Source organism: Balaenoptera musculus, chromosome 1 (assembly GCF_009873245.2).
Source record: "Balaenoptera musculus isolate JJ_BM4_2016_0621 chromosome 1, mBalMus1.pri.v3, whole genome shotgun sequence".
Lineage (NCBI taxonomy): Eukaryota > Metazoa > Chordata > Mammalia > Artiodactyla > Balaenopteridae > Balaenoptera > Balaenoptera musculus.
Window position 1 is genome coordinate 139101304 of NC_045785.1, and position 24273 is coordinate 139125576.

The following is a 24273-nucleotide window of genomic DNA, read 5'->3' on the forward strand; positions in this document are numbered from 1 at the left end:
TTAATAATTCACTCCTTAAATCTCTCCCTTTGTGTCTTTTAATTACTCCAACAAATATCATCCTAGCTAGTATTATTAATATACTATTTGTTTGGAGAAGGAACTACCATTTAGAATTTACCTGAATTTAATCCTAAAAAATAAAATCAGTAGCCTGTTTGAATCAAATCATTGCATAAGTCTAGAATAAATTTGTGTCCTATTAATTTCTAGTTTTTCCCAACTGGTGATTATTGCTTTTCTAGCTTTTTAAGTTTGTTTTCTTCTTTAAATAGAATTAGTTGGAAGGTTAACTTAGTAATCCATTTTTATACTCTTGCATTTAATAACTCAGAGGGCTTAAGTCTGTGTGTTTTTTTCTATATAAATATTCATAATTATATTATGCAGTGGAATAATAATACACAAAATAGCACAAATGAGGCCCAATAAACATTAGATTTATTATGCCTTTTATGGCATAAAATTTTCTCAACTCAAAGTATGCAAATAACATTTTAACAAAGATTTGTGTGTGTGTGTTTGATTTCATTTCTCAGTTTTTAACAGGAGTGATATTTTTAGGTAGTAGGCAAGCTTTTATCTATTTTTACTTCTATGTGTACTTTGTATATAAAATGTTACATATCTAACAGAGTTGCTGCAATTTCAGACGTTTGTGGTTAATGTAGGAATTTTCCTTCATTAGTAACACAAAATTATTGACTTTGAAGCTTTGGCAGCCTTGTATAGGGAAGAAATTCATTAAGCCAAGTCCTAAAAGTATTTGGGTAGGAATTTATGAAGGTAGCTCACCTTAAAAAAAATACATTTTTTTAAAATTTAAGAGAACAAACAGCTCTTACTTTATCTGATAATAAATCATCTACAAAAATAAATCACTCTGTGTTCACTTTTAAATATCATTACTGTCAGATAATATTGCTTGGACTTTTTAGTTTAGCAAATATTTATAGACAATTATGTGTCAGGAAGTGATCTAAGTGCTAGGAATACCGTGTTGATCAAGACAGCATCTTTCTTTTTTTGAGGTATAATTGACAGGCAACATTATATTAGTTTCAGGTATAAAACATGATGATTTGATATTTGCATGTATGGGGAAATGATCACCACAATGAGTCTAGTTAACGTTCATCACCATACATAGTAACAGAATTTTTTTCTTATGAGAGAACTCTTAAGATCTACTTTCTTAGCCACTTTCAGATATGCAATACAGTGCTATTAACTGTAGTCATTATGCTGTACACTACATTCCCATGACTTACGTATTTTATAACTGGAAGTTTATACCTTTTGACTCTTTTCACCTGTTTCACCCACTGCCTCTGACACCCACCATTCTGTTCTCTGTATTTATGAATTTTGTGTGTGTGTGATTCCACGTATGCATGTGATCATATGGTATTTAAGACATTCTCTTGAAAGTAATGTTCTAGCACTATATTGGCTGGAAAATAAATTTTATTTCATTTTTTGGTAATTGTTAGATGAGATCTGGTAAAAACAGAATTGTCCTTTGTTCAGAGATTTAATTAACTGTAATTTGGGACCACCTCCACTTATTTTATTGTTAGGTAATTGAATAACAAGGGTAGTGGAGTACTGATAAGTACTTTACACAAGGTTGTGTCAGGACCCAAAAGAAAGACAGAAAAAGCCTCCTGAAAGTTGTAAGACACCATGTTTTAGTAGGACAAGTGCAAGTAGTTAAATATGCCTGCCTGCCTAGCATGGAACCTAGTTCAGAGTAGGTGATTAATGGCATCGATTAAGGCCACTAATGAACAAATGAATGTATAGAGCTCATGAGAAAAGAAGGGAAGGATGGGAAATGAGGCGGGAAGAGTTACGTACATCATGAAGGCCATCACTGTTTTCACTTTTTTGCTGTTACAAATTGTACTGTAACAAATAGCCTTGTAAATATATCCTTGTTCTCATGTATAAGAGTTTCTCTAATGTAGAAACCTAGAGGTGAGATGGCTGGGATATATAACATTTATACCTTCATCTTTACTGGTTATTACTAACTTGCTCTCCAGAAGGTTATCAGTTTATGGTCCCACTGACAATATATAAGTTTCCATAGACTAGGAGAAGAGATTTACTGACATATAGCTGACAAAGATTAATTCAGAATATGTAAATAACTTCTGTTCCTCAAGGAAAAAAACAACCCAAATGAAAAACATGGGCAAAGAATATGAACAGGCAGTTCATAGAAGAGGAACTCAAATGCTCAAATCTATTTGTAATCAGGGAAATACAAATATAAGATGTGCTTGTTCATGTTTATCTTGATGCAGAAGCTTTTCGGACAGTTTATGTTGTTATTGTTTGACAAAAGAAGGTATGGGGGGATCTTTGAACAGGGCTACAGCTAGCTCATAACATGCCTTGGAGTGAATTAGAAAAAGGGACTCCCTCTGGACATACAGAAAAAGTCTCTTCACCAGGATTCAAGGTTTGGCAAGCACCATAAATCAGATTTCAGATGCACTTGTACCTGGCATCCTTGTGCAAGGCACAGTCTGTACAATATACATGATTCCCTACCCCTGAAGCATGTCTGTTGAGTCCTAGGTTTCCAGAAGGAACTCTAAAAATTACTGGTACATGGATGGTGTTATTGAAGGGCTTTAAGCAGGGCAGTGATGCTGTAGGTTATTCCATGTGGTTATAAGAGTATTTTGCATTTGTAGAGAATGTTACAGAATTTCAAAGTACCTTCACATGTATACTCTCGTTTCATCAGCTCTAAAATCCTTAGTGGTATATAGGGTACTTGTTTTATCCTAATTTCACATATAAAAAGCTTAGATTAAAAATGTGGTTTTATTTATGCTCTACTGTTTCCAAAAGATAATAAAGGATTAAATGAGTTGCGCCAAGATCTCATAGTAGATAACAAAGTCTCATAGCTATAGTTCTTCTTACTTTGTTGGTGATTTTAAAATCTTTTACTGTAGAATAAAACCAGATACAGAAAACTACATAATATAAATGCATAGATTGAGTTACAAGGCAAACATTTTGAACACTTGTAACCCACCAAGTCAAGAAATAGAACTTTTCTAGCCATCCTAGAACCCCTTCAGTGTGCCCTGTCCTAAGCATTACCTTTTCCTTTCCCGTTATTCTTACTTTTATAATAATAACTTTTATTTTGGCTGTACTATTTTATGGTGTACTCATGGTGCATTTCAACGTTTCCCTGTCCTCTGTATTTTCTGAAAATTGGCAACTGGAACCAGGGCTTGATTATATCATATTAATAAGACTGTAGCTGGTGGTCTGTTCTTTTGTCAGGAGGCATGTAATGTCCTTTTACTTTTTATATACATTTTAAAATCAACTTAATTTCTACAAATAAAGCACTTCTTTATTTGCATCTCACAAATTTTGCCCATTAAAAAATGTTTTTGGTTATATCCTGTAAATCTCTGTTGATCTGCAGTAGAGTCCAGCAAACTCTTTCCGTAAAGCTCTAGAAAGTAAATATTTTGGGATTTGCAGGCCATTTGGGCTCTGTTGCAGCTCCTTAGCTCTGCCATGTTATGGTGAAAGCGGCCCTAGACAATACATAAACAAATGGTGTGGTTCTTATAACTTTATTTACAAGGACAGAGGGCAGTCCAGATTTGGCCCATAGACCATTGGTTTACCAACTCCTGATCTGTGGGTTTTGCCTCTATCCTTCTCTTTTCCTTACAGTTTTTCTATTAAAGAACCTGGGCTGCTTGACATGCATACTCTCCCATAATCTGGGTTTGACAGTTACTCACGGTGCATTTCAACATGTCTCCCTGTCCTCTGTATTTTCTGCAAATTGGCAGCTGGAACCAGCAGCTTGATGAGATGCAATTGGATCATGTTAGTAAGACTATAGCTGGTAGTCTATTCTTTCATCAGGCAACATATAATGTCTGGTTACCTCTCTGTGTGATCTTAGTAGCATTGATGCTTAATGCCTAGCTTTGACTTGTGGTTTTAACCTTTGTTGTCATTGTTGTTCTGACCTATGATTCTAGTCTACTTCCTTTGAACTGCAGCACAGATACAGTAGAGCTTTTGTTCATATATTATTCCCAGGACCTCTTAGTGCTGACTTCCCCCTTTGACTTTCACTCAAGAAAGCACAGTAGAATGGGCGTAGGTGAGAATGGTGATATATTATGGGGAATATTAATTTTATATTAAAATATGACCTGCCAACTTTGATGCTTTGTTGTTAGAAACAAATTACTTACTACACACTGCACAACAAACCTGAGCAAACCAGCTGTAAATCACTATCCTAGACTGTGTTGCTTAGCTGCTTGATTATAGTGCTTTTTTTTTTTAATGCTCTGTATTCCTCAAAAACTTTAAATGACATTTTTATTACTAGGGAATCTGGGTAGTATACAAAGCCCAAGAGCCAGAGGAGTTGGCAGTTGCTGTGGGTGCAACTTCATGTTATTTACAAAGGGCATATTACACATTAAGGCATGATAGCTGTCTTCTTTATTGAAGTCCCAAGTTTTGGAGTCTGTTGTTTGTAATACTGGACCACACTCTATCATTTACATAGTTAACTACAACTTAGTTATAAAATATTTCCCCAGTGATTACAATAAATAATCTCACTGTAGCTCTTAAAACTACAGCTATCTTGCTGCTTGACTGCTGAGTGGCAGAGTGGCATATGTATTTGCAAGGCTTGTTCTTTCCATTATTTATTTTATAGTGTATATGTATTTGGTGACTCCTTAAAAGGTAACAATTCTAGACAACATTTAATGTTATATGTGCGTCAGTTTCTAAGAACTCCCAAACAGTTTTTGTATCCATTTCCTATTTATTTTCCCAGGCTTTGGACCTAGTGATTTTATGTACATAGTTTCTGGCAAGAGTACAGACAGATTCCATTACAGAGCAAATGTGTATTTGAGTAGCAGTGAGTGAATGCATTACTTTGAGCAAAAGTACAGTTTATGATTGGTGTTTTCTGTAAAGCAGTTATGCATAATATTTGCTCATAGTTAAAACACTTTGGCGTATTTTTCAAGTCTCAGAAGGTCTTATGTATACTGGTCCCTTGTGAAAATATTGATTTAATACTACTTGCTGATCTCCAGTGGCAGAATAGAATTGGTAAAATGCCTATATCTGATACCTAGTGGGAAAATTATGTTGATGGAGTATGAAATTGTTTGTGTTTCTTGAAGGGAAAGACACAACTCCTTTTTCTCTCATCTAAAAATACTTCCTAAAGCTAATGTAAAATAATCTTTAGCTTACATTTTAAAATAGTATATTAAGTTATGTATTCGGATGGCATACAGAAAGTACTCTAGATTGTTTCTTACTAAAGTGAATCTAAGAATCCATGTAGCAGGTTTGGTCAGTGACCGTAGAGGTATGACTACAGTTTCCCCAGACTTCGTGATGATATAAAATCATAGTAATAAATTCACAGAGGTCAAAGAGATCTGATGAATTTAAAAATGAGACAACCAGAGGAATGCTAATGAAAACAAGGGTCTTTTTCAGAGCTAAGGAAGCAAATGAAGTCAAATTTATGTTCACATGGCTTAATTAGCTTCTCTTTGGACCATCCTGCCATTGATATTTGTTGAGTGTCCCTAAAGGTGTGAAGTATATTACAACAAAGTTAGGATAATAGTTTTACAGGCTTCTGTAATTATTAGTATTATAGGTAGTTATAAATGGGAAAATATCTTAAGAAACTGACACAAGGACCCATAGCAAATTGTGAGAAAAAAAATGTTTTTCTGCTTTTTAGCTATCAGTTTTGGGGTTTTTTGTTTGTTTGTTTTCTGATAGAACTTATGTTGTCTTCCAATTTCAATGTCAATTTTGTTTCTTCGGTAAAATATGAGAGACGTGCTGAAAACTGAATCCCCAGTTGCCATATTTTAAGCTTATCTGCTTTTATACATAAGTTTAAAAAAAAAAAGCTGAGCAAAGTGTTTTCTACAATCATGAGATTCAGGGACAGTTAAGATACTGTTCTTTGAAATGCTCTATAAATCTCCTTTGTTACAAAGGACCATAGTTCCTTGCTTAGTAATACCAATGAATCATTCATCCTTTTAAACCCAACTGAATTATAAATGGCTGTCTTCTCTCAGTGCCAGAGAAGGATAGTGGATAGTTTATGTGAAGATGGAGCCTGTCTAATGATCATTTTATCCCCCCCACTTCCACAAATTTGTGGCATTTCTTTTGATGTGTGGTGATTGGTAACCTCTCTAAAAGAGGTACCTTCAGCCAGTTTATCTGAGAGGCAATTTTTCCAAATATTCTCTTTCTTAGCATCTTCCAGTCTGAATATTAAGCTAGAAATTTAGAAAAAAGCCTTCAACATTCCATATACCAAATTGGTCATCTGCTAGTTCAGCAGCCATAAGGCTAAAAGCCTAAGAACTTCTGTCATTTGGTTTGATCAGAACTCTTTTGGCAAGATTCTTGTACAATTTATGCTTTAAGAGAAGTGAAGACAATTCATTCAGAGCCAAAGTTAGGATTTCTAGCCTGTGATTTTTTAAATCTGATGCTTAGCTTATTAAGCCATATCAACCTGTTTCTTACAGCATTGTTGTCAACGTTTTCAATGTTTCAAAAGAATACATTCTTCCTTCTTCCTACATTGAATCAAATGAATTGCAGTTCTTTTTTCTTTGTTGGAATTAATGTAGCTTTTAAATACAGTTTTTAAAGACTGTAAATAGTAATTTTTCTTTCCTTAAAGGTCATGATTATTTTTAAAATATTTTATTAGCTGTTTATGTGTTATCACACAGTAACCCAGGTAATAAAATAGACCAACTGTTTATTTTTAAATTCATTGTACCAGTGTTTTTATGGGGAGAAGAAAAAGAACCCATATTTTAAAACACTGAGATGTGTAGGAAAAATTAAAATTTTATTTATTGTTCTTATACTAAAATAATATAACTTTCAGTAAAAATACTATGAATGTATATAATTATACTTTTTCTTTAAGCATTAAATGTAATGAATATAAATGAATATTAATATAATTATAGACTATCTAGAGTCAAAGAAGCATGTTTTGGTTTGGGGGGAAAGGATAAAAAAGTAAATTGCGTATTACTCCAGCATTTTCTAGTTTGCTCATTCATTTACTAGGCGTCTGTTGTGTGCTGGACTCAAGGGATCCAAAACATCACAAGATGCTCACAGTCTTCAACTGAGACCGACAGCCGTTTATAGCCATCGTGATGAATGTAATGAGAGACGTGTACGAGGCACTGAGGGGGATTGCAGAGGGAGGAGATAGAACCTCGGCTGGTGGTACAGGAGGTGCGGGAGGCTGAGAAAGCTTCCTGCAGGACGAGCTGTTTGCAATATGTGTAGGCATTCCATGTGGAATGGAGCTGGGAATGGATGTTCCTGACAGAAGTAATAACATGAGCAAGGTATTGAGGTCTGAGAGAGCATGGAAACTGCAAATGTTTCCTTAAAACAGGATATTAGTAATGGCAGAGGGACGGCGTGCCTGCAACTGGTGAGAAAGCCCTGGATTAGGGGTGTGTGTGTGTGTGTGTGTGTGTGTGTTGATGTGAGAGAGATGGGAATGGGAGCAGGAGGAGGGAGGGAAGGAAGGAGAGACAGAGATAGAAAATATGAAAAAAGTACCCCTTCTCCTGGTAAGCAGTAGATCAGGAGAGGCTGAAGGGGTTAGGGAATTCAAAGATAAGAGAAAGCTAAGTCAAGTGTTTTGCCACTTTGGGAGATGCTGGTATATCCTGAAAAAAAAAAGGTAGGAAGATTATTTGAATCAGAGTATTAGGAATTGTAATGCTTGTTTCCATTTTCTCTAAAGATACCAATTAAAATATGCAAATCTGCGAGGATATAGGAAATGACCAGCAGTTAGTGCAAAAGCAAATTTTAGGGATTTGAGGAGATTAAGTAACTCTCTCCATCTCTTGCTGTTTCACAAGCTTCCTTTGTTGAACCTTTTCAAGTTTCTGGCCTCAAAAGGTTAAAATGTTGTAGGGCTTAGGCCTCTGAGCTTTCCTCTTCTTAGATAGCTTCATCTGGTTCCATGGTTTTAAATATCATCGATATACTGATGACTTGCAAATTTATGTCTCTTCCTCTGCCTCTTCTATGAATCTAAGACTCATATTTAACTGTCTACTTGACATCTGCACTGAGATCTAAATGGCATCTCAAATTGCCATGTCCAGAATGAACTCTTTCTGTTTTGTAAATAAGTTCATTTGTACCATTTTTTTTTAGATTCTGCATGTAAGCCATATCATATGATATTTGTCTTTTTCTGTCTGACTTACTTCACTCAGTATGACAATCTCTAGGTCCATCCATGTTGCTGCAAATGGCATTATTTCATTATTTTTAATGGCTGAGTAATATTCCACTGTATATATGTACCACATCTTCTTCATCTATTCACCTGTCCATGGACATTTAGGTTGCCTCCATGTCCTGGCTATTGTAAACAGTGCTGCAATGAACATTGGGGTGCATGTATCCTTTCAGACCATCTTTTTCTCTGGTTATATGCCCAGTAGTGGGACTGCAGGATCATATGGTAGCTCTGTTTTTAGTTTTTTAAGAAACCTCCATACTGTTCTCCACAGTGGCTGTATCAATTTACATTCCCACCAACAGTGTCGGAGGGTTCCCTTCTCTCCACACCTTCTCCAGCATTTATTGTTTGTAGATTTTTTGTTGATGGCCATTCTGACTGGTGTGAGGTGATATCTCATTGTAGTTTTGATTTGCATTTGTCTGATAATTAGTGATGTTGAACATCTTTTCATGTGCCTCTTGGCCATCTGTATGTCTTTGGAGAAATGTCTATTTAGGTCTTCTGCCCATTTTTTGATTGGGTTGTTTGTTTTTTATGATATTAAGCCACATGAGCTGCTTGTAAATTTTGGAGACTAATCCCTTGTCAGTCACATCATTTGCAAATATTTTCTCCCATTCTGTGGGTTATGTTTTCATTTTGTTTATGGTTTCCTTTGCTGTGCAAAAACTTTTGAGTTTAGAGAATGAACTGATGGTTACCAGGGGGGGATGGGTCGGGGGGGAGCAATAGTTAGGGAGTTTGGGATTGACATGTACACACTGCTATATTTAAAATGGATAACCCACAAGGATCTACTGTATAGCACAGGGAACTCTGCTCAATATTTTTCTTATTTTTAAAAAATTTTTGTTTTATATTGGAGTATAGTTGATTAACAATGTTGTGTTAGTTTCAGGTGTACAGCAAAGTGATTGTTATACATATACATGTATCTATTCTTTTTCAAATTCTTTTCCCATTGAACTCTGCTCAATATTATATAACAACCTAAATGGGAAAATAATTTGAAAAAGAATAGATACATGTTAAAAAAAAAAAAAAAGAATTCTGTATTTGTCCCCTAAACGGCTCCTACTTTCAGTAAATGGCAACTCTATTCATTCTGAGGCTCAGGCCAAAAACCTTGGAGGTAGTTATCTCTCTCTATCTATCTATCTATACTTTATTTTTTAGAACAATTTTAGATTTACAGAAAAATTGAGCAGATAGTACAGAGCTTTTGCATATAAGCTTCAGTCCAGCACAGTGTTTATTAGTTGTTACTATTGTCTTGTCTTAGTATGGTACATTTGTTACAAATAATGAACCAATATTGATACATTATTGTTAAGTAAAGTCCATAGTTTACGTTAGGATTCACTCTTTTTATTGTACAATTCTATTGATTTTAACAAGTGCATAATGTCATGTATCCACCATTACACACAGAATAGATTTCCTGCCCTAAAAATCTCCTGTGCTCCATATATTCATCCCTTTGCCCCGACCCTGAACTGCTGGCAGCCACTGAACTTTTAACTTTCTCTGTAGTTTTGCGTTTTCCAGAATGGTATATTTGAAACCATACAGTATGTAGCCTTTTCAGGTTGGCTTCTTTCACGTAGCAGTACACATCCTCGCTACCATGGTACTGTTAGTTTTTTGAATTTTAGCTATTCTAATTCATGCATAGTAGTATCTCATTTTTTTTTTTTAATTTGCAATTTCCTAATGACCTATGATGCTGAGAATTTTTTCATATGGTTATGTGCCATCTGTGTATCTTCTTTGATGACGTATCTGTTTGGATCCTTTGCCTATTTTTCATTTGGACTGTTTGTTTTCTTTTTGTTGAATCTTGAGAATTCTTTATGTATTTTGGATACAAGTCCTTTATCAGATATGTGTTTGGCAAATATTTCCTCCCAGTCTGTGGCTTCTCTTTTCATTCTTTTAATAGAGTCTTTTGGGGAAGAGAAGGTTTTAATTTTAATAGAGTGCAACTTAATTATTTCTCTTACAGATCATGCTTTTGGTGTTGTATCTAAAGGCTCATCATCAAACCCAAAGTCATCTAGATTTTTTCCTATGTTGTCGTCTAAAAGTTTTATGATTCTGTGTTTTACATTTAGTTCTATGTTCCATTTTGAGTTTAATTTTTGTGAAAGATGTAAGATATGTGTCTAGATTCATTTTTTTGCATGTTAATGTCAGTTGTCCAGCACCATTTGTTGACAAGACAGTTTCTCCATTGAGTTGCTTTTGCTCCTTTGCCAAAGATCAGTTGACTGTATTTATGTGGGTCAGTTCTGGGCCTTCTATTCTAATTCATTAACCTATTTGTCCATTCCTTCACCAATACCACATGGTCTTAATTACTGTAGCTTTATAGTAAGTCTTGAAGACAGGTAATGTCAGTCCTCTCACTTTGTTCTTTTCGGTATTGTGTTGGCTATTCTAGGTCTTTTGCCTTTTCATATAAACTTTAGAATCAATTTGTCAGTATCTACAAAATAACTTTCTAGGGTTTTGGTTGGGATTTTGCTTAATTTATAGATCACAATGGGAAGAATTGGCATGTTAACAGTATTGAGACTTCCTCTCCAGGAATATGGACTATTTCTCCATTTATTTAGATCTCCTGTGATTTCTTTCATCAGAGTTTTATGGTTTTCCTTATACAGATCCTGTACATATTTTTGTTAGGTTTATACCTAAGTACTTCACTTTTTTGATGCTAATGTAAATGGTGTTATGTTTTTCATTTGAAATTCCAATTGTTCATTGCTGGTATGTAGGAAAACAATTGACTTTCATATATTAACCTTGCTATGTCTCTTACTGGTTTTAGCCCACCCAGTTCTCAGACATCCAAATTAATTTGTTAACAAATTCTGTCAGTTCTCCCTTAAAAGTATATCCAAAATCTGACCATTTCTCACCGCTTCTGCAATACTCTGTCACTCTGGTGTAAGCTCCTATCATCTCACCCTCTGTACTATCGCATCCTGAGAAGTGGGCTTACTTTAATAACACAGCATTTGTCACTACTCAATATACTATATATTGGTTATTTTGTTTGTTTGTTTGTTTTTTGTTTACTCTCTTCTTCCCCCACTTCCTCCATGGAAGCAGGAACTTTGTTCTGTTCGTTGCTATTTCCCCTGTGCCTAGCCTGGTACCTGGTATTTGGGGTTAAATATGTATTTGTCGTATGAGTGAACTCACTCAGACTACTCAGTTCCTGCAACAGAGACTTGCTAAATAATATCTTAAAGAACATAAGGTTGCTACAAGCAACCTTCCAAGAGTTTCTAAAAAATTAGAATGTCTGCAAAGTTCATCACTATTTCCCACACTTTACACTGTAACTCTAACTGGTATGCATCGGAGGAGAGAACAATCACAGATCTGGAGAAACACTCTGCCAATGCTATGAACAGTCTCCTTACCTTTTAGTTAAATTCGTTTTCATCCATATCTTCCCCTCCTCAACACGCCCACCCCTACTTCAACCCTGACTTTTCCTTAGTGCCTTGGAAAAAGGACTTGTATAATGGTGCAGTAAAGGGTTAATAGAACTGAGTTCCTTCTTTAGAACATTTTTAAGGTTATGAAGTCTAATTCTGAAATGCTACATATTTTTTGAAGGATGCTCCATTATTATTTCCCTGTAATCAAAAATATTCCTCTCTCTAAAAATGTATTCTTTATTACAAATTCATTAAATGATCATCATTTTATATGAGGCCTGAAGTCTAATAACTAGTAAAACGATTTGTCATTTGGCTTCCCTGCATATCAGGACGTGTGTCCTCATACTACCTCTGTTGGAAATCTGTTTCTGGTGAAACCCCCAATTCTGGCAGCTTCTGTCAACTGACATAGCATTTTTTTCTTACCCTCAGAAAAAAGCTTGCAGTTTATTTTAGAATGGCTTCCCACTGGGGTGAATAGCCACACAGGCACTTAATTGTTCAGTAAACCCCCCTGGGCTTTTAGCTGCCTTGATTTTTTACGAGGAAGGCATTGGCATGATTCCTAAGGAGGTGGTCTGTTATTCTTGAAACTTTCTTCAGGATTGAGCCTGTGGATGAATAAGGCACCGTGGGCACCAGTTTAATTTTGCACTGTGTTTTAGAGTTGCATTATTGCCTGTCGTTTCAATATATCATAATGAGGCAGATCAGGGAGGTAATGTCTTTTATTGATGAAGCTACAGTGTATATCAGTTTGGCTACATTGAAGAGGACAGGAGGAGATACTGCTTTCTGTGGACTGAAATTAATAATAATTTGAACCCATGATGTATTCTAGTTTGACAACATTGAGGTTAAAATTAATGTTGTCTTCAACTTTCTTGTCCTCTGTGCAAATCTCCAGAGATTACTTAGTCTCTATTGTAGGATTGTTACCAAAAAAAAATGAATGCTAAGGTTTATGGAAAGCATTTGAATAGCTTGGAGAAAGGGCAGTAGCCAAATAATGTTCCCTATGTGTTTGTCTCAGGCACATTCTCAAGTTAGCTTTGTTAAACTTGGGAGCCACTCTGTTTTCAGTACGCTGAGCTCCTCTCTGAACAATTATGAGAAAGAAAAACCTGTTATAAACATCAAATTCTGTTACTGTTGATCAACAACTATGATTATTAATGATTTATCTCTTTCTTTAGATGGGATTTTTTCCCTTGAAGTATAATGAACTTAGAACCTGAAATTTTTATTATTAATACATAGGTTATGTTTTACATATGTGGATTACTATCACATATGAACCATAAAGGGTTTTATTATCTAAATTATTATTTTAGATTTGTGGGATGAAACATCTCTACAATATTTTTGCAAAGAACTGAGCTTTTAAAAAATATGCATATAAGGAAACTTTGTTCTGTGGTTTCTAAATTAAGATTTCAAACTGTAAGCTCGTTAGAGGTTAAGTGAAACTGTAGTATTTTAGTGATACTTCAGTGTCCTCAGCATCTTTACAGTCATGTGTGATTTTTAAAATAGAACTTTGGAACCTGTTGTTGTTATATTGAGATTGTGCAATCTGTTGACTTAAAGGCAAAGTAAACATTTTTAGGAGTTTATTAGTATCCCATAAAGGAAACAAACAGGACAGATCTCAAATGGGCAAAGATGATGGCATTACTTTAAACATATGTTAAAAATTAACTAGAAGAGATCCTGAACAAGAATCTTTGTAAGACTTCCCAAGTGTGCTTTGGGTAACAGAGGCAGATAAACTATTTTATTCTGTTATTACTGCGAAGATTCATTGGTAATTTTCCTCCACACGCTACCAAGTAGGATAAACAGAGCTCTGAGACGGGAACTTCCATTTCATTTTGACAGTGATTTCCCTCAACTCCGAAAACAATACCCCCTTTACAACTCTGAGCTAAGTTTCAAATGTTAGCATTTCCCACATGGGTGTTTTGAGTAAGTCTGAAAATGTTTTGCTATTTATATCAAAGAACTCTGGAAACAAATATGAATGAGATGGAAATTTCTATCCTAAACTTTAGTATATGGTCTAGAGTTCCCACACAGTTCACATTAGGAAAACAACCATGAACACGCACACACGTATGTATGTACATTTCTGATTTAAACCATGTCATATCTTGAGAAAAAGAAAATACGTAAAAGTTGTCTTAATAGGTTTTATTTCCCTTTCCGTCTGTGTCCCGTCTTCGTCATACTCTGCCAGTTAGGGATATTTAAAGAAACTTATTTTTAAGTTATGTGTATTACCATGGCTTCAGAGTGTTACTTTCCATCGGTGTTGTGTAATAAGGTTTCTGATTAATATTTATGGTTGCTTTATCTCTTTCTAAAGTAAACCTCTGATATGAAAAGTAATCTAGCTAATTGTCATACAATTCAACATAGGTGGAAATTATTTTTTAAGGGGAAGGTAGTGGTTACACTACCTTTGCAAGAATGCAAATCTGGTATAGATAATACCAGATTATACCAGATATATAGATTATATAATCTATATAATACCAGATATATAGATTATATAATATAGATTATATAATAATACCAGATATATATATATATATGGTATATAGATATATATATATCTATATACCATATATATATATGGTATATAGATATATATATATCTATATCTATATATCTATACCAGATATATATATATAATAATACCAGATATATAGATTATATAATATAGATTATATAATAATCTATATAATACCAGATATATAAATTATATAATAATACTGTATTCAGTGACTACTTGACAGTTTGCAAAACTTTTCCTGTATGCCACCTCACTGATTCTTAAAATAATCCTATTTGTAGACATAGAGGTATACTATCTTCAGATTACAGCACCATTTGTTAAAAAGACTTTCTCCATTGAATTGCCTTTGTAGCTTTGTCAAAAATCAACTGATCACACTTATAGCATATTAAGAAGTAATACTTATGACAATATTAACACAAAGGATGGGGCTATATTGAAGCAAGGAAATGATATCTGAGACTAACTTGAAGAAATGAATAGTACCAGAAATATTAAATATGTAGGTTGATATATTTTTTATCCTTTTTCCTCTTAACTTTTTAAAAAGACATAAGATTGTATAAAGCAATAACATAACACTGTATTGAGTTTATAATATATAGGCATAATATATATGACAATAATAGCACAAAGGAGGAAGAAAGGAATGAAAGTTATACTGGAGTTTCTATATTTGTTTTAGAATTGAATTAGTATTAATCTGAGGTAAATTGTGATAAATTAAGATACATTATAGTGATCTCTAGAACCACCACTAAGAAACTCGAAAAAGTACAGTTGACCTTTGAACAATGCAGGGGTTAGAGGTGCCAATCCTCTGCACAGTTGAAAATCCAAGTGTAACTTTACAGTTGACCCTCTGTATCTGCAGTTCTGCATCCGCAGGTTTAACCAAACAGGGATCATGTGGCACTATAGTACATATTTATTGAAAAAAAATCCACGTATAATTGGACCTGCATAGTTCAAATCTGTGTTGTTCAGGGGTCAACACAAATTAAAATTAAAATGGTACACTAGAAAACATCAATTTATTACAAAAGAAGGTGGTAAAGGAGGAACAGAGGAACAAAAAAGACATGTGATATATAGAAAACAAACAGCAAAATGGCAGATATAAATCCAACAATATCAGTATTAATTTTAAATGTGAATGGATTAAATACTCCAATCAAAGGACAGAAATTATAAGACTTGATATAAAAACAAGATCCAACTACATGCTGTCTGTAAAAGAGACACTTTACATTCAGAGACAACAATTTTGGAAAAGTCTCAGCTGTTTCTTCTATACTGCTATAGTCTGAATGTATCCCCTATGTTTCATATGTTGAAATCCTAAGCCCTGAAAATGATGGTATTAGGAGGTGGGACCTTTGGAGGTGCTTAAGCCATGATGGTGGAGCCCTCATAAATGGAATGAGTGCCTTAAAAAAAGACCTCACATTTCAGATAGCTCTGAGAAACTGCTCCAAAGAGGTAGGGGGGAAGGTCAGTATATGTGTGATTTTGGTGAAGGGGGAGTACTTGCAATTAAGCACATATTTTTTGCAGAAGGTTTCTGCTAGTCACAAGGAGCAGACGTCACCATGAAGGATTTTAGTGCTTTTCTAGATATGAGGAGATACAAGAATTGGGCTCATAAAATCAGCTCCTGAAAGTATCTAATTATCGGAAGACCTGTTCTGCTAGTTTTTCCCAGAGCACAGAGTGCCTCATTTCTGCTCTCCACACTGAACTCCTTTCAGGGGGTGTGGAAAGTCAGCAGCTGCAGTAGCACATGATTTAATCCTTGTAGAGGTGGATGGCAAGTGCTAATGGCAAGTGCCAATTTGTAGTTGACAGTGCCCACAGCCTAATCCCAGAAATCTGTGAATATGTTATGGCAAAAGAGATTTTGCAGATGAGATTAAGTTAAGGATCTTGTGATTGGGAGATTTCCCTGGATTATCCGGGTGGGCCTTATTTAAAAAAAAAAGAGAGAGAGACCTTACAGAGATCCCTTGCCCCTTTTACCATGTGAGGACACGGTAAGAAGGTGCTGGCTATGAGCCACGAAGAGGACCTCCTCCAGAATGAGACCATGCTGGTGCCTTGATCTGGGACTTCCCAGCCTCCAGAACCCTGAGAAATAAATATCTGTTGTTTATAAGCTGCCTGGTCTGTGGTATTTTGTTATAGCAGCCTGAACGGACTAAGACACACACCATTCTCTCCTTATTTTCCTCTGTAATTCTGTTTACACATATGTTAAACTGATATTGCATCAAAGGCCTCTGATGTTTTATTTAAAGAAAAAAAAATTTCTCTTTGTACTTCAATTAAGTTTCTTGTAACCTATTTTCAGGTTCACTAAATCCTTTCTTCTGCTGTGTCTAATCTACCATTAAGCCTAGTCAATACTTTGAAAATACATTTTTAAATTCTAGAATGTTCATTTTCTTTAGAATTTTCATTTTTTTGCTTATATTTTTCATCTTGTCACCCATTTTGTCTGTTTTTTTCCTCAATACTATAACATTTATTATAGTTATTTTAGAGTCTTTACTAATTCCAACATCTGTTTTTCAACAGCCTTAGTTTTCTGACAGTCATCTTGTATTGACTTTTTGCTCTTGATTATTAGATATATTTTCCTGCTTCTCCGCATAGCTTAGAGTTTTTCACTGGATGCTGGACATTGTGTATGAAAAAGAGACTGATGTTGATAGACGGATGTCGATTCTACTCCCTGCCTCCAAAGAGCTCATCCTTTCCTCTGGCAGGTAGAGTTAGTGTCTAATTTAGTCAATCAAATCAGAAGTCAAGAGGAATCATGGCAGAATTGCAGCTTTGGTTATCTCAGTTCTCTTCTTGGTTTCAAATGTCTTCAGAATGGGATCAGCCCTCTCTTCAGCAGGGCTTAGTGATTAGGGCTTGCTTGCCATTTTCCAGTCCCTTCCCCAGCTTCTCATGCTGTTGCTTAAACACAGCAAAAGTCCCATGAGTGAGAGTTGGTGAACTGGAGAGATTGGTGTCTTTTAAGATTCCATTCCACCACGCCAGTTCATGTGCCATTTTTACAAGTCATGCTGTTTTCTCCTGATCCCAATGAAGTTGCTTGCGTATGACTGGCTTAATCCTCCAACCACTGTGGCCAGACTTAGCAGTTGCCCTCAGGGATGGAAGTGGCTGTGTCTTGGTCTCTACTTTACCCTGGAAGGGCTCATTGCTCATTGGAATTTATTTCCTTTAAACTTCTTTGTGTTTACCTCTCTTTTATGGCATTAAAGAAAAATGGCATATTGTTAAGCAAATCAGGTGTTTTCTCTTTATTATCATAGGAATGGTGGTCTTTTGAGATCTTTTATATCCTCATTAGAAGTGGAACCTCCTTCTGTTCTGACTTTTGAATAAATAATATTGAAACAAAAAAAGGAACACTGCCTTGGTGATCATATCTTACCATTTTTATTCTTAACCTTTTTTTAAAAATAAATAAATTTATTTATTTATTTTTATTTTTGGCTGCATTGGCTCTTCGTTGCTGTGCGCGGGCTTTCTCTAGTTGCGGCGAGCGGGGGCTACTCTTTGTTGCGGTGCGTGGGCTTTTCATTGCGGTGGCTTCTCTTGTTGCGGAGCACGGGCTCTAGGCGTGCAGGCTTCAGTAGTTGTGGCATGCAGGCTCAGTAGTTGTGGCTCGAGGGCTCTAGAGCACAGGCTCAGTAGTTGTGGCACACGGGCTTAGTTGCTCCGCGGCATGTGGGATCTTCCCAGACCAGGGCTCAAACCCATGTCCCCTGCATTGGCAGGCGGATTCTTAACCAGTGTGCCACCAGGGAAGCCTCCTTAACCTTTTTTGTAATGTAGAGTAGGGGTCAGCAAACCTTTTCTTAAAGGGCTAGATAGTAAATATGTTGGGCTTTGCGGACAGAGTGGCAAAATCGAGGCTATTATGTAGGTACTTATATGACCATTCAAAATGTACCATTTAAAGATGTAGTAAAGATTATTCTTAGCTCATGAGCCATAGAAAACAGGTGACCATAGTTTGCCAAGCCCTGGTATAGAGACAAATGATAAAACAATTTGACTGTTTTGATGAACAAAAAGCAAGCAAATATCAGATACTTTTAAAAAATTAAATTCTAAGGAGTTCTTTGGTACACCATCTACCACTGTCATCTACAATAATAAGTACCAAAAATGATGATCCTGAGCTGTCAAGACAAGTTTAACTTTTATTTAGTGTAATTGAATTGCATAATAAATTTTAGAAAAATGTTTATCAGAAATATTTTAAAGTTTATATGCCTGAAGAGTTAGTTATAGCCATATGGAAACCTTCCTTCTAAAAGCCTCATTCCAGGACTTCCCTGGTGGTCCAGTGGGTAAGACTTTGCCCTCCCAATGCAGGGGGCCCGGGTTCGATCCCTGGTCGGGGAACTAGATCTCACATGCGTGCTGCAACTAAGAGTCCACATGCCGCAACTAAAGATCCTGCATGCCGCAACTAAGATCTGGCACAGACAAAATAAATGAAGTAAATAAATAAATAAATATTATAAGAAAAAAAAAAAAACCGCATTCATTCTACCCAAGTATTCTACTACATATTGAGCATTAACAATTTTTTTTTCCCAGAAATCTTTTTTTTTAATTAATTAATTAATTTTTGGCTGTGTTGGGTCTTCGTTTCTGTGCAAGGGCTTTCTCTAGTTGCAGCAAGTGGGGGCCACTCTTCATCACGGTGCACAGGCCTCTCACTGTCGCGGCCTCTTGTTGCGGAGCACAGGCTCCAGACGCGCAGGCTCAGTAGTTGTGGCTCACGGGCCTAGTTGCTCCGCGGCATGTGGGATCTTCCCCAACCAGGGCTCGAACCCGTGTCCCCTGCATTGGCAGGCAGATTCTCAACCACTGCGCCACCAGGGAAGCCCAACAATTTTTTTTAAAAAGCTTTGACCCTCAAAATGGGTACAATCCAGTGGAAAACAGACACTTAGATGTAAATATAAATACAAGGTAGTGATTGCAGTAATGTAGGTTTGCACAAGGTGCCTCTGTAGGGTTGGGGAAAGGTGGCAGGAAAGACTTCAGAGAGAAGATGATGCTTTGCTGACTCTTGAAAAGGAATTAAGATTTTGTCAGGTAAACATTTTGTTTATCCAGTATTAGCAGTATTACCATATTGTTGAATTGACTCTTTCAAGGTCATTTTAGAAATGGTTTGACTATGAGGAAGCAAACTTAGAAACTCATTCTCTCCTTATCTGATTACATACCTGTGAAATTTAAATGATAGTAGGTAAGCAGCTTTTTGTGACTGTTTTAAGAAACCAGTTATCACTCTGTAACATATGCAGTGACTAAATGATAGTTTAGCAAGAACAATTTAATTTCAGCTTTTCTAGAAGTTTATTGCTGTTTTAAATCACTTTTAAAATCTTGTCTCCACCACAGGTTTTTAAAAAAGCATTATAATTACTATAGGAAGAATATTTCAAAGCAGAGACTTTTCTTTTTAGATACTTTATAGATTCAGCAGCTAGTAGGATGGGTGAAGAATCACAAGAATTTTTACTTAGGGTTGGGAGTAGAATTTAAGGGGACAAATCAGACTTTTGTTAAAGAGAATATAGTATTGAGTTATTTATGTATTCAGTTGTAGCATGTTAATATGCTAGTAAATCTTTTTCCAATTCCTGGAAAATTGGTTAGCTTCATGAAAAAACAACTGATCATTTTTTATTTGCCTTTTTAAGAAAGCTCCTCTGGAGGTTATATTTTACTGAATTATTGAATACAGGTTTTATTGAGTAGGTAATAAGGATTTTTAGTTTGTGGTAAACAAAAGCTTATAGTGCTTTGAAGACCTAGATATTGGATTTAGTAGATTATTTTCCACAGCAAGCAAACTGAAATCCTTTACAACATTGATGTTTGATATATAATTTTACAAAAAAGTATTTTCTCTCTATATTTTTCTTCTAGCTTTTATTAAGTAACAGAATACATATTAAGAGCCACAAAAATATCTATATTCATATCTAATAATTCTGATACCTGGAAAGACCCAACAGAATTATATAAAAAGAAACAACTACCTGCAGAAAGATGATTATTACAGCTTTATATTAACACCCTCCTCCTCACAAAAAACCTGAAAGAACTTTACAGCAATAGGGGAATGATTGGATAAATTAGGAGGCAATAGAATATTATATAGCCATATAAAGGTTGTAATTATTAACACCAGTAGAAACATGGGGAAATGTTTATTATAGTCTATTTAAAAAAAAAACAGGGGCTTCCCTGGTGGTGCAGTGGTTGAGAGTCTGCCTGCCAATGCAGGGGACACAGGTTCGAGCCCTGGTCTGGGAAGATCCCACATGCTGCGGAGCAACTGGGCCCGTGAGCCACAGCTACTGAGCCTGCGCGTCTGGAGACTGTGCTCCGCAACAAGAGAGGCCGCGATAGTGAGAGGCCCGCACACCGCTATGAAGAGTGGCCCCCGCTTGCCGCAACTAGAGAGAGCCCTCGCACAGAAACGAAGACCCATCACAGCCAAAAATAAATAAATAAATAATTATAAAAAAAAAAAAAAACAACAAACGTGAATACCAAATTGTTCCACTGTAAGATACCAAGTTGGAAAATTGGAAAAATGAGTAACCGAGATCTTTAGCTAATTTAGATGCACTAAGTACTGTTAGTGTCCCATCCTGTTGGTTCCTAAATGCAGTTTTGATTCTCTCAGGTATGATGATCAGGAGAGATGGGTGAATACAAAAGAGAAGGACTGAAAGTCAGTAGATAGCTCTTATTTGCAAGATTTTCTGTATAAGAAGACAACTTTAAATGTTTATATTTGAGCCTTCATACATTTCCTGAGTCCGCATTATGGATATAATGTTATTGCTTACCTCTTCTCCAAGATTTTACAGTATTTGATCTTATTATTAATTGAGTGATTGTGAACACTAAATGTGTTGTGACTTTATTTTCAGGATAAGGGAGATCTTGAAGGCATCTCGAAAATTGCAAGGTGATCCAGATTTGCCGATGTCTTTTACTTTGGCCATAGTGGAGTCTGACTCCACAATAGTCTATTACAAACTTACTGATGGATTTATGCTGCCAGATCCTCAGGTCAGTTTTGGGGCAACTATCAGTAAACATTGAAAAAAGAAGAAAGTTATGACATGATTTTAAGTGTGAATCAGTCCATTCACAGAACCATCACTTCTTTTGCAATATGAACATTCAAGAAAAAAAATGACTTGGTTTTTCATACCTCAGAAATGGCTATGTTCTGTTCAAGGTAACATGTTCCTAGCTGTTTTCACAAAAATAATTTGACTTCCCTACTCTACAGAAAATTTCATAGTTTCCCAGAGTACTTCATGAAGTCATGATGCATTTAATGATTTGATGAGTAACTGGGATGGAATGGAAAGGCTTATAAATAGTTTTAAGAACACTTAAACACTTCTTTAAGGAAATGTTAAATTGGTTGACATTTTGACAGGAACAATTTAATAAATAAATGTGTTTTATATGATCTCTTTACATACATTGTTGGCATAATTGGGATAATCACATTACATATCTTCCTAGTTTTGCTTTTAAATTATATTATCTATTGGGGAAAAGGTCCATCCTTATCTTATTTTTTTTTTTTAATGTTGCAGAATATTTCCCTTAGAAGATGACACCTATACTTCCCGATGCTTGCTTTATTCACACAAGATTGGATTGAGACCCATCAGCCTGATTCATCTTTTATCTCAGAGATAGTCAGGGTTGACTTAGCTGGTCCCATTCCATAAGTTTTCTTTTTGAAGAATAAAACTTTCCCAGATAGAAGAATTTATTTTATTCAAAAATATAGGGTAGTTGCTCTAGAACTTTCTCATCTGGAGACAGTTTAATTATAGTTGTATACAAGTTTATGCCTAGGGTGTGTTCAGAAGGGTAGAACATTGTTGAGACTGCCACCTCTTTCCCTTACTCAACCCTCTCAGTGCCTTTTGGTCACTACAGCTAGCCTAGAATGGCATTTCAGGTACACCTTGACACCTGGGGAGTTTACTTTAGTCTGCTTTTTCATCCCCAATAGAAAGTATTCTTTCAATTGGTTTTTTTCTTGTTGCAATTACTGTCACTTCCCTCTTTGGTTGACTTTAAATCAAAACTAAAAATATGCTCATCCAGAGTGTAAAATTACATGTCTAGATTAATAGGGACCAGAGAATTGCTACCTACAAGAGTACTGGGTCTTTTTTTTCCATTCTTATTACCACCACCTGTACTGTATCATAGCTACAATATTACAAGAGAGATAGTAGGGGACAGTGTTAACCTTAAAAACATCTTTCTTAAGTAAACCCAGTTTTTCCACTTTTGTTAATACCTCCCAATTAAGTTGCCTAAAGTATAAACAATTATATGCACAAAGATGTTTCAAGTGACATTTTGGGGCATATAATAATCCAAATTATAAATGACTTAAAAGTTTAAGGCAAGGGTCAGCAAAATTTTTCTGGAAAGGGTCAGAAAGGAAATATTTTAGGCTTTTCAGGTCATATAGGCTTTCTCACAACTTCTCAGCTCTGCTGTTTGTAGGACAAAAATAACCATAAACAGTATCTAAATGAATGGATATGGCTGTATTCCAATAAAACTTATTTGCAAATACAGGGCCATAGTTTGCCAACCACTGGTCTGGGGAAATAGTCAATGAACGTATATAGCTAATGAATGGTGTGTTATGTACCCATTAAAAATTAGTAATGAATATACTGAAAAACATGAGAAAATATTTAGTAACAAAAAGCAAGATACAAAAGTATATGAATGTGTATGACTATGGCTATAAATAACACACCAAGTATATAATAAAAAGATGACAAAATAAATTACTAACTGGTTATAATAGGATGGCAGGGCAGGAAATGGATGACTTTGTCTTTCTTCAATATTTTAGTTTTTCTCTATTTGTATTACTTTTATAATAAAAATGTTTTAAAATAAAAAAGTGTCCTGAGATCTATATTAGTTACCTATTGTTGCATACTAATGTTACCACAAACTTAGCAACTTAAAATAGCACACATTTAATATCTCAAATTTGGGTCCTTTGTAAGGTTGCAGTCCAGGTGTTGGCCAGGGCTGCAGTGTCATCTGAGGCTTCACTGGGGAAGGACCTGCTTTTTCACTCATGTGGTTGATAGCAGCTTTCTGTTCTCTGTGGGCGCTTGTACTGAGGACTTCAGCTTAGTGGGCTATTGGTAGGATACCACCCTCTTTGCCACATGAGCCTTGCCAGCACAACTGGTTGTTTCCTCAAAGCCAGTGAGGGAGAGAGAGTCAGCAAGATGGACCTCCTAGTATCGTGTAACGTAGTCATGTACATCCTGTCACCTTTGCCATATTCTGTTGGTTAGGAGCAAGTCACGGCTAATTACGCTGGAAAACAACAATAACAAGAATGGAAAAATGACCAAAAGTAGGAAAATTACAAAATTGTATAAAGCATCATTCTTGATCTATAGTAGTTCCTGAACTCCTTTCCTTTGGTATTTTTTGAATTTTACTTTTCTTCTTGATGGAAGGTCTTGGCAACTCCTTCAGACTCCCTCTGCTTCCCCAGAAGGCCTGAAGATGCACCAATTCAGAACAATATGGGTTTGTGTAACCCTAGGCAGCAATTTACAGATCTAAGGATCCGAAAACAGTTTATGATCAGTTCTTAGCGTCTCTGCCATTTGATTCCTTTTGAGGCCTTTCATTACAGTGCTAGAAAAACAGTCTGCATTTTCAGAAAGAAATGTAAGGCTTAATGAATGTTAGATTTGTGTGTCAGATCTGGTGAC

General features: G+C 35.6%; 1 protein-coding gene across 1 annotated transcript in view; it reads left to right on the forward strand.

The window, feature by feature from the left end:
• The window catches only part of TSEN15 (tRNA splicing endonuclease subunit 15), a 31066-nt gene extending 7642 nt beyond the window's left edge, over positions 1-23424 (forward strand). The window contains exons 4-5 of the mRNA XM_036830172.1: positions 21406-21547; positions 22090-23424. Coding sequence (XP_036686067.1) covers positions 21406-21547; positions 22090-22110 — 163 coding nt within the window. The 3' untranslated portion in view covers positions 22111-23424. The remainder of the gene's footprint in view (positions 1-21405; positions 21548-22089) is intronic.
• The last annotated feature ends 849 nt before the right edge of the window (positions 23425-24273 follow it).